The following is a 12,148-nucleotide window of genomic DNA, read 5'->3' on the forward strand; positions in this document are numbered from 1 at the left end:
GGATAAAGTACAGGCAGACTCTTCATGAGTTCCTGATATGCTTAAGAGCGTTTGTGTGTGGTTTAGGAAATCTTGTGTGTGGCCTTGTAAAAGGGTTTGGGTTTTTTTGTTGGTTGACTTCTGGAGTCTTCCTCAATTGGAAATCACTGCTATTGGTTGGCATTTCTTTGTTGCTTTTCTCCTTGTGTAATCATTTAACCCCCTCAGGGGGGTGTATGTGTGGTGTCCTTGCATCCCCAGGCCCCCATTTCTAAATGAGAGTGTGAAATTATGTCCTCTTGCAGAAAGCATGATGGCGGTGGGTGGGTGCAGTCCAGCAATGAACCATGCGATTTACTGTGTGAGGTCTGCTGACTGGGGGCATGGTTTTTTTCCTTAACCCTACACCAAGGAATAATAACTTTAGTTTTGAAAATAAGACTAAAGGCATTTAGCACATACTTATAGTTAATGTCTCTTGACTTGCACAAGGGCTTTTGTGATGCTAAAGTAACCAACCTACTTGGAGGCCCTCTTGAACAGCAACAACTGGAAAATAGGCAGAACTCTCGCACTTCTGAATTTCTTCTGAAAGATTCATTTAAAGTGAAATGTCTTCTGACAGCTGCATTTCTGCTGAAACATAAGAATCTTAATGGGAATAATTTCACTCCTGACAGGCCAGCACTGATGCAGGGACAGCAGGAGCCCTGACCCCTCAGCATGTCCGAGCTCATTCCTCTCCAGCATCACTGCAGCTGGGAGCTGTTTCTCCAGGGACGCTTACACCCTCTGGAGTAGTGACTGGACCTGGAGCTCCATCTTCTCAACATCTCCGCCAGTCTTCATTTGAGATCCCTGATGATGTACCTTTGCCACCAGGTTGGGAGATGGCTAAGACACCATCTGGACAGAGATACTTTCTTAAGTAAGTAAAACTTGTGAGCCGTTTATGTGGCGTTTTTTGTAGAGTGTTTTTTTGTTTTGTTTTGAGCTTTTCTTTGGTGTGTATTTTGGTTTGGTTTTTACAGTCTTTGAATTCTAGTAAATTTTGTTGTGCTTGAAATGCATATCTTTAAGAATGTGCTCCTGATTTTAAGTAGGAAAGCCTACCACGTCAGTATTTCTCCTGTATCAACTCTGCTGTTTCTTAAAACTGTATGGTACTCTGAATATTTATCCTATCTCCATCTTGGCTGACGAGTGTTATCCATTAGATTGTATACTGAAAATCTATGAAATGTGCATAGTGATTTTTAAACAATGTGACTTCTAGATTTGCCGCATTTTGCCAGAGTTCTCATGCAGGTTGAAATACATTTTACTGCATTTTTATGATACAGATGTAAAAATACGTAGTAACTTCAGAAACAATTGTAGTGAGAATATATCAGGGCTTACTATTTTGTGAAGAAGGACAATTGTGGAAGTATGCAATCAACATTTTTGCCTCCTCTCTGCTTATGAGGAAATTAACATATGTGTTTGAATGGCAGCGTTTGGGTCAATAACTCTTAACTCTTCTACATTTCCAACAGTGAAAGGGAAATTGCAGAACTTCTAACATTGTTTCTTGTTCCTCCAGCTGTAGCTTTTTCACACAGTGAAATTAGTATCACCTCTTCTATAACTGGAGAGAGGTTACACATGCCAGCCATCTGACACCTAATCCATCAGGGAGCAATTTCTTTTATGCTCTGTAGTTTTCTAAAACAGCAGGAGCTTGTCCTTCTTTCTGAATGTGTGCCCACCAAGGCCCTCAAATATTTTGACTATATTTTGAACATTTTGTTTAACTGCAAATCTCTAAATAACCCATTGTATGTCATTTTTAGGGCTGTGAGAGGAGAGGGGCAGCACAGCTTCTTATTTATGTAAAACTTGTTTCAGCCAAGAGGAACGTTTTTATCCCTACCTTTATTGCGAATACATTATCATTAATATGTGCATTTAATTGAAGTAGTTGAATTTGTAGCTTCAAAAACAAATTTACATTGTCTGCAGGAAAAATGGAACTTGCAGAACTACTTAAAACTCTTTCTTGTTCCTATAGTGATGGTGTTTCCATACAGAGAAGTTAGCACTGCTTTTTTAACCAAAAAGAGGTTACAGCAGTTGTCTGACATTTTTTGAGCGTGCAGGTTACTTTTTGAAAAGAATCATTCTGTATTAGGAATGTGAAAATGAGCACTAGCTATAGATCTTGGAGATGTGGTATTTTCTTTGGAGAAATTGAAGAAATCAGAGTATTTGGGAACGTGATCTCTTCAGTGGGCACAAATGGAATCGGTTTTGAACTGTGTAAGCTTATGCCATTTGAAAGCCGTAGCTCGTTGGACCTTGAGGAAAGCACAGACTCCGTTTTGAAATGAAAAGCAAACTTTGTTTTGACTGTGCTTGGGAGAGCTCTTCCAGAGCAGCTTATGAAGCATGAAAAATAGATATTTGATTTTTAAGCTTGAATGCCTAAGTGTGTGTTTTTGATAACACTGTCAATTTTGCAGAAACTAGAACAGTTTGAGATGCAAAATGTCTTCACGATCTTATAATTGATTTTTAAAACTATGCTTATTCAGGTGAAATCAGAGTGAAAGATGTGTTCTTGGAAAGTTTTTCTGCAGTTTCATTATTGCCACAAAAAAATCTTTTCCTTTTTTTCTGCTAGTTTTTTTTGTCCTTTCTTGCTGTCCTGGTATCCATTTCAAAGGGTCAGGTTTCAGCAAGAACAATAAAGAGCCTGAGACTGGAAAGTACACACAAGTCTGGCAAACTCATCTGCATGAGCAAGATCGTTTGTTCTCAACTAGACATCCAAAGTAAATGATTGAAAGAGCTGCTAGCTGTGAAGGATGTGTCTTGAAGGGGAAAGGAGTGGAAACAAACCAGGTTGTTAGGAAGAAAAATAAAGGCTGTACTTTTTGAACCTCTCCCTGCTGGGTCACATGCTGACCTTGGGAGATTTTAAACAGCTTAATGGGCTGTTTTCTTTTGGCTTTCCTTGGGTGATACTGTGGTATGGGAGAGTCTAATGAGGACAGTTGTGAAGGCTCTGTTCACACTTGGAAGAACATTTATCGTTCCTAAAAGGTTGTTTAAAACTACAGGTGAGATCCACCAGCTTCGTTGGAGTTCATGAACACTTGTAAAGAACATTTTTAGTACCAGTAAAGTGTTTGTTTTGTATGTTTAGCAAATCCAAGAAAATGTAAAAATTATTTCTAAGTAGCAAGTTTCTATTTCAGAAGCTTTTTTCAGTATTGAATGGTAATTTTTAGATCATATCTACAAACGTATTAAAACTTATATCTTGTCTAGCTATACCTTAAACTTCTGCTGGAAGCATGAGTTCTGAGATTGCTGATACTAAACACATTTGGTGAGATTGCTTCTACTATGTATTCTAGCATGGCCATGAGGTTGAGGGAGGCTGTTCTCCCCCCTGCTCTCTCATGAGACCCCACTTTCCAGTTCTGGAATCTCAAGCATAAGGAGGATATGAAACTGTTGGAATGGGTCCAGAGGAGGGCCATGAAGATGATCAGGGGACTGGAGCATCTCTGGCATGAGGAAAGTCCGAGAGAGTTGAGGTTGTTCAGCCTGGAGAAGAGAAGGCTGTGGGGGAGACCTTATAGTGGCCTTCCAGTATGTGAAGAGGGCTACAAGAAATCTGGAGAGGGACTTTTTACAAGGGCCTGTAGCGGCTTTAAATAGCAGATGGGAAGATTTAGACTAGACATAAGGAGGAAATTCTTGATGCTGAGGGCGGTGGGACACTGGCAGAGGCTTTTCACGGAAGTTGTGGCTGCCCCCTCCCTGGAAGTGTTCAAGGCCGGGTTGCACGGGGCCTTGGGCAGCCTGGTGTGGTGAGAGGTGTCCCTGTCCATCGCAGGGGGGTTGGAAGTGGATGATCTTTAAGGTCCCTTCCAACCCAAACTATTGTATGATTCTATATGCAGATTTTTGGTGTCTCTTCCAAGTATTCATCCTTTTGTTGGGTTGGCTACGCTGCATTTTGTTTCCATTTGCTCTGTTCTGTAGCCATTCCATGAACAGTCTGATAATCAGGCTCTAGAAATACCTTTGCAGAATGGGTAACAGTAATAGATTTTTTCCAGATGTCAGTATGCCTTATGGTTATATAATATACTTATAATATACTACAGTGCAAGCAGAGTAATGTAAAATTGAGTGCCATACTTAGGATCACTTCCACTCATCAATGGGTCATGCACTGCAATTATAGTAGTTTGTGCAAAGAAATAAAAGTAGCATGCATGGAAAAGAAAATTCTCCTTCGTATATGTAGATACATGCACAGAGTTATTTGGCCAGATTTTTTATATACACACACCATACAGATATCCATACATATAAACAAAGGGCAACAGTGGTAGTGTAGGGTTTGTAGCAGAGCTACTCTTGTAAATCAATCTCTCATCTAGAAAATAGACCCTTTTGTGTATGAATGCCCAACATATGATTTGCCAGAACTCATAGAATAGTTTGCGTTGGAAGGGACCTTAAAGGTCATCCAGTTCCACCCGACCTGCCATGGGCAGGGACACCTCCCACCAGATCAGGATGCTCAAGGTCCCATCCAACCTGGCAGGTTGAACACCTCCAGGGATGGGGCAGCCACAATTTCTTTGGGAACCTGTGCCAATGTCTCAAACTGCACCCTTATTGTGAACAATTTCTTCCTAATGTCTAATCTAAATCTTCTCCCTTCCAATTTAAAGCCATTTCCCCTCGTCCTATCAGTCATTAGTGTTCATCTCACTGTTATGAGTAGGATTCTTGAGGAGTCCTACTAATAGCAGGACTAATCTTCCGTTAGTGTAAATACAGATGATTTTGGCCAGTGAGTTAAGCACGCTTGCTGCACAACTAGTTAAACTAATTCTGTTTTCTACTGAAACTGCTACTTAAATAGAAGTCATTAGTTAAGACTCGCCTGGTTAGTAGGTGGTCACGTCTGAGTCATCTCAGCATTGCTGTGCAGTAAGCTGGAGCCCATTCTTAAACATGCATTGCTTGGTTTGTGTGGCGATGTCAACTGCGTTGCTTTTTAACCGCTTCCTGTCAGCCAGCTGCTGGTTGACATTTCAGTGAACTATGGAGAAAGGAGATCACTCTCTAGGCAGAAGATAATACAGCCTGGGAGGGGCAGGACAACAACTTGCAGGAGGGAAAAATAAGTTTTGCTCAAGTTTAGAATTCCTCTCATATCGTTGTAATTTAGCATTGTGCTTTTAAATTTTACAAAGCTTGTGTGATGCCTCTTCTCATTTTGTAGTGTGAGGAAAAGTTATCTGATTGTCCAGCAAACAAGTCTTGTAATTATTTTTCCCACAGGAAGTAGTTCTTGCAAGCAGTTTATCAACAACTTCCTATTTTTTTCTGTGAAGTGTTGAATGACTTCCTGAAGGAGGCCAAGGTGGTTTTCATTAGTATCTGTGGGTGTGTTTGAGGTGTTTACCCATCTGGCAGAAACCTTAAGAGTAGATTGCTGTTACACATGTGCCCTATACAGAGATATGGCTTTGGATGTTAAAAAAATGAATTGTTTTAAGGTAATGGGGAGGTTTGTTGCTGTGCCTTTTTTTCCCCCTCATGTCACACATGAAAAATACCAAGCGATGCTATTAATTTTCTGTTGTGCCCCCTTTTTGGCCCTGACTGGAACCACCTACTACACCAGTATCACATGCTTCCTTCCTCCTCTTCTCCTCCCCTCCTTGCCAAAGTAATCTTAAGTAGGAAGGGAGAAGATTTAGTTTAGGCATTAGGAAGAAATTCTTCATGATGAGGGTGGTGAGGCACTGGCACAGGTTGCCCAGGGAAGCTGTGGTTGCCCCCTCCCTGGAGGTGTTCAAGGCCAGCTTGGATTGGGCCTTCAGCAGCGTGGTCTGGTGGGAGGTGTCTGCCCATGGCAGGGGAGTTGGAACTGGACAATCCTTATGGTCCCTTCCAACCTAAACAGTTTTATTATTCTGTATTTATGGTTCTGTAGTTCAGGCTAGTTTGCCATTAAAAGAGCTTTTGTTGTTGGGAACAAAAAGTGCACCCACTGCTTTTGATGGGTTTGTCGCTTTTTATGCTTTTTATACTAAAAAGCAGTCGAAGGTTTTTGTTCACAAAATTTTCTGTTTAATATGTCACATTAATTTGAATTTTTATGTTAAGGAGTTCTGAATATTTATGAAAATATTTGTAAGATCAATGATTTGACAGAAAAAATGTCAGATTTGTGTAGGTGAAAACGGGCATTGTTGGTTTTAGAACATAACTGGAGGTAAAAAAAACTGTTAATTTAAAGGCTTTTAAAGTAAAACACACTGTGGTATGTTTTTGGCAACTTGAGATGTTTTGTCTTGAAAGACAGTCATAGTGCTACTGAGTGTGCATCTTTTCTGAATCCTGTGAATCATGATACAAACTGTTTGGAATATGGAGTTGTTCTAAAGATTTCTGTATCTTTAAAAGGGCAGAGGAGGAATAAGACCAACCCTGCCTTGTTTGTTTTAGCACTGTGAGGAGGAGTACATCTTCAGCCCTCTGAATTCAGAGAACTTGCAGCCAACTTAGTGGGTGGGCATCAGTGGAAGCAATGGCACATGATGCTTTTCTTGTATTTTGTTTTGTTTTGCTTAAGAAAAGTTGCAAATGATGATATCCATGCATTCAGTTCCCTGTCCTACAAGGTAATTCTAGAAGACTATTCCAAGAGCATTAATAGATTTGAGTTCAGGTAAACAAAAAACATACTCTGTGGTTTTCACTGTAGTATTTTCCTTTTATTTATTAGCATATTGGCATTTATTATGTTCAGAAGAAAACAGAACTGAAGAAAAATACAGGATCTGTGACAGTTGTAATTTAATAATTAAATTATTCCTGAGGATTTTTATTTATTTATTTATTTAATTTAAATTGGCTGTTGATTTGTACCTTCCTTCCTTCCACAGGTTTTGTCTTAACGTATATCTCTCAAAACCAGTCTTTGTGCTTTATAGAGTGCCTGCTGAAATCTTTCCATAAACTCTAAAAAGGTCTGGATTAAACCTCTACTGAGAGCTTCTAATGCTGTCGGGGAGGATGCGCCAGCTGTAGAAAACATAATGTGGCTATAATTCTTACAAATCTAAACAGGAGCTGAGTATGCATGCAGTGGAGAGAGAGAGCAATGGCATACTTGGAAAAATAAGGTTGTATTGATGCAGTATTCATTAGGGAGGAAGAATGCGATTGTTTCAGGTAACAAATACATAAACCTTTCGACTTCCATTATGTAATTGGTCAGAATTTCTTCTGATTTAGCTGTTGAGAACACTGGTGTAATTTTGGTTTATATGTGTTAAATGCCTAATGCTGTTTTATAGCAATACTTTCTTATCTCCTGAATCAAATTTGTGATCAGTTTTATCTTCCTGTGGTCTGAAAACTTTATATTATGTTGAAAGCTATAATTGTGAATGTAAGATCTTTATTCACTAGTCTTTTGTAATGCGAATTCTTAGTCTTTCTGATCAGTAATAAATAAGGTGCTTCTGATACAGGTTTAATCAGAATTTCATGTTTAGAAAGATTTTTTTTCTGAAACTTTGCTCATGAAACGTTTTGTCAGGTTGTGTTTGGTTAAAAGCCGGGGGAGCAATTGGGTGGCTATGGAACCACTTCTGTTTTCTCAGGTCTTAACCTCTTCTAGACACAAACAAGAAGTTGATATAAATCAAGATGAGTGTGTTCTGGACTGTGCTATCCTTTCGCCTTTCTTCTTGTGTACAGCAAAGAAAGCAAAGAATTACACTTGTGGTTTTTTTAGTAGTCATCTGGTTTGTAGCATAGGGTAATCTGTAACCCATCAGTCACATCGTGGAAATTCCCACTTGATAGAAAGCAGTAAAATAGAAAGAGGATGTAAATTTGAAAGTTAGAGAGCTGCTGCTCCACCAGTTGTTGCAAAACATACTTGTAATGGTGAAATGCAGTCGAACTGGTCAGTGGCATACGTGGGTAAAATCATACCTACTTTCACCAGATTCACCTCTTAGTGTCTTTCCTCTGCTGGACATGAAAAACAAATCAGTAGCTTTAAAATTCCAAGTATAAAATCTCAATTTATAGTTTGCTTCGTTTCCCTCTGCAGTCATGGCACAATAGCTGTGTGAGAGCTGACTCAGAGCAAACGGAGTGGAATTTTCACTCAGTTTATTCATTTTTACAGTATGCTTTCAGAGCAAGTAACTTATTAGGACTGGGAATGCTGAAATATTTAACTGCAGGACCTAAATTGGGTCACAGGTAAAATTAAAGCAGAGTTCCTAGTTTTCTCCCAAATAAACACTTTAATGTATTAGACATAAACAGTTACTGGATGACACCTAGGAGAGCATAATGTGTTACTTAGGGCTGAGATACAGGCTTAACTGTTAAAACTAGTCTGATACTAACTCCAAGCAGTTTCTGTCAGAATCTGGATTAGAACTGGATGCCTTCCCCCACAGCCAACCAAGGCACAAAATAAAAAATTAGGTAAACAGCCAGAGAGAGCTGTCAGCCAAAACTAGAGATGTTTCTCTTCTTTTTATATGTGGCCAGACCACTGCATATGTTTATCTTCATAGCTGGGAACAAGTTCAGATGATGTAATTTGATTTAGTTTAACCTTTTGAAACTGATAGCTACTTGGTTCTCTTAATTTTGTATCTGTGTGTTTTTATGAATTCCAACATCTTTGCATTTGTTGTTTGTACAGTTCACCTCTCTGCTTTCGCTGTTTGTGTAAAGGCAATCCCCTCTTTTAAGGTGTGGGGTTTTGCTTTTTTTTTTTTTCAGTTTCTTTTCTTTCCTCAAAAAAAGCTGCTTATGATTATGTAATCCCTAATACTTAAATGACTTTTTTTCATTTTTAAATTCTAATTAAATTTTGGAGAATCATAGAATGGTTTGGGCTGGAAAGGACCTTAGAAATCATCCAGTTCCAACCTCCCTGCTGTGGGCCTGGACACCTCCCACCAGACCAGGCTGCCCAAGGCCCCATCCAACCTGGCTTTGAACACCTCCAGGGATGGAGCAGTCACAACTTCCGTGGGCAACCTGTGCCAGGGTCTCACCACCCTCGGCGTGAATAATTTGTTCCTAATGGCTAATCTAAATCTTCCCACTTCCAATTTAGAGCCATTTCCCTTCATCCTATCACTCCATGCCCTTGTGAAAAGCTTGTGAAAGCCTCCCAGCTTTCTTGGAAGCTCCCTTCAGGTGCTGGAAAACTGCTATGGGGTCTCCCCACAGCCTTCACTTCTCCAGGCTGAACACCCCAAACTCTCAGTCTGTCTTCCTAGCAGAGGTGCTCCAGCCCTTAGGTCACCTTCGTGACCCTCTTCTGGACCCATTCCAACATTTCCATAACTGAGGATTCCAGAAGTGGACACAATACTCCAGGTGGGGTCTCTCGAGAGCAGAGTAGTAAGGGACAATCCCCTCCCTTGCCCTGCTGACCACACTTGTTTTGATGCAGCCCAGGATACGGTTGGCCTTCTAGACTGCGAGCACGAATTGCTGGCTTATGTTGAGCTTCATGAATTAACACCTCAAGTCCTTCTCTTCTGGGCTGCTCTCAATCATGTTAACCCCCATACTGTACTGGAACTGCAGATTGCCCTGACCCGGCTGTAAATCCTTTCACTTGGCCTTGTTGAACCTCATGAGGTTCACACAGCCCCACTTCTGCAGCTTGTCCACGTACCTCTGGAAGATATCATGCTTCTGGCGTGACAGCTGCACCACGCAGCTTCGTGTCATCTGCAAATTTGCTGAGGGTACCCTTGATCTCACTGTCGACATCACTGATGAAAGGATATAGTCTGTACTGCATGGACTTCTAAGGGACACCACTTGTCACAGATCTCCATCTGGACATTGAGGTGTTGACGACTACTCTCTGAATGCAACCATCCAAACAATTCCTTATCCATTGAACAGTCCACCCATGAAATCCATATCTCTGCAATTTAAAGAGAAGGATGTTGTAGAGGACCATGTCAAAGGCTTTACAGAAGTCCAGATGACTGACATCCATTGCTTTTCCTGTGTCCGCTGGTCACCCCATCATAGACAGCACCTGAGAAATTTCCACTTGGAAATGTTCAGGAGTTTTCTGTGAGTAGCAGTCCTCTGACAGTTGCCCCCAGGATATGGTCAGGATGGCATCTAATTGTCCCCAGAGAAGAGAACGCTCTGGGGAGACTTTAGAGCAACCTTCCAGTACCTGAAGGGAGCCTCCAAGAAAGCTGGGGAGGGAATTTTTACAAGGGTATGGAGTGATAGGGTGGGGTGGAATGGCTTTAAATTGGAAAGGGGCAAGATGGCAGGGATGGATCAACCATTGGAACTGGTTGATCTTTAAGGTCTCTTCCAACCCAAACCATTCTGTGATTCTGTGTAATGGCAGGACATCCTCTCACAAACCCCTTGCCTAACCCTCCTTTTAATGCAAGGCTATGGCGGGAAATGAAGTAGGTATCTGTAGCAAGTGGGAAATGTGGCTTTATTAGGAAAATGGTACTTAATAGCTTTTTTTGGTAAATAAAATTACAGTTTTATTTGGTGAAGAGGAGTTTTCTGAAAGGCCCAACTAGGCTGTATCACTGTTTCACAGCCTCCTGAACCAGAATACTTCTTGGAGTATGTTTTTTTGGATTCACTATGCTGGTGTTTTATTTGGCTTTTCACTAAGTTACTTCAGGCTGTGTTTTAGGCAAGCATTGGTAGGTTTGCTAAATTGCTGGTTAAGTCAAGCTAATAATATAAAGCTGCCTTGTAAAGCAAATCTTTTCCCAGTGCAATGCCTGTCAGTCACACCAGCTGCTACAGAAACAAAGCTCTCTTGGAAACAGTTTTGGACTTTGCTTTAATTTCATTACTGAGACTTTGCTGCGTCATAGTGAAAGACCAGGTCTTTTTTGTTGAGTCTCTTACTTGGTAACTTAGATCAGTGTTAGCGGTTAAGTTTAGTTATTCATTATTACCTTGAAGTGTCACCAGTTTTTTTTCTGCTGATCTGTTTTATAGAAAAGTCAAGTGAAGTTTATTTACTGACACTAGTTTATCTCTAATGGGTCCTGATTTATGGAGAGCTTCATTGGAAATCTGTCTGCTCTACATAAGTTTATTTAAGTAGTGTTGCTGCTTTAAGGATGCCTTTCCTTTTCTAATTGCTTGTTGTAACTGAAACGTTAAGTAAACTTTTTGCCTTTTTGGCTATGTTGTAAAATTAGACATTTATGATGTAATAAAACATTATCTGAAAGAAAATGAGTATAGGTTGTATAGGCAAAATGGAATTCTTTGGATAAAGAAATGTACCTCACTCACGGGTATGTTTTCTTATACGATCTTGCTTCTTAACTTTTTGTTTTCTAATTTGTTATTCTTGTTTGAAAACTGTAGTGGGCAAGGCCTGTGCAATTACTTTCATCCCAACATTTATATGGTGAGAAAAAGAGTAAAAAAGAAATTTCTTTTGATGTTTGCTGACTATGTTGATGATATGGTTCATATAGTTGGTAGACCTAAATATCCAATGCACACATAATTCAGTGGTGATGGTTATTTTTAATTTAAAAATCTATGTCATTGTCAGCGTAATCGTCTTTGTATGACTTAAGGCTACTTGATGTTTTCATTGATGATATAGACAGTGAGATGGAGTGCACCCTCAGCAGGTTTGGAGATGACACCAAGCTGAGTGGTGCACTTGTTACACCAGAAGGATGGGGTGTAATCCAGAGGGACCTGGAGAAGTGGGCTTGTGTGGGCCTCATGAGGTTCAACAAGGCCAAGTACAAGGTCCTACACCTCGATTGGGGCAGTCCACAGTTTCAATACAGTTTTCAAGGCTGAGGAACAATGGGATTGAGGGTAGCCCTGCAGAGAAGGACTTGGGGGTACTGATTGATGAGAAGCTCAATGTGAGCCAGTAACATGCACTCACAGCCCAGAAGGTCAACCGTGTCCTGGGCCGCATCAAAAGAAGTGTGGCCAGCAGGTTGAGGAAGGCGATTCTCCACCTCTACTCCTCTCTCATGAGACCCCACCTGGAGTATTGTGTCCAGTTCTGGAATCCTCAGCAGAAGGAGGATGTGGAACTGTTGGAATGGGTCTGGAG

General features: G+C 40.5%; 1 protein-coding gene across 1 annotated transcript in view; it reads left to right on the forward strand.

Moving 5' to 3' along the window:
* The window catches only part of YAP1 (Yes1 associated transcriptional regulator), a 96,238-nt gene that overhangs the window by 4,472 nt on the left and 79,618 nt on the right, over window positions 1-12,148 (forward strand). The window contains 1 exon segment of the mRNA XM_054081458.1: window positions 660-907. Within this exon segment, the coding sequence (XP_053937433.1) occupies window positions 660-907 (248 nt within the window).

The sequence above is a fragment of the Cuculus canorus genome, chromosome 1 (genome assembly GCF_017976375.1).
Source record: "Cuculus canorus isolate bCucCan1 chromosome 1, bCucCan1.pri, whole genome shotgun sequence".
NCBI lineage: Eukaryota > Metazoa > Chordata > Aves > Cuculiformes > Cuculidae > Cuculus > Cuculus canorus.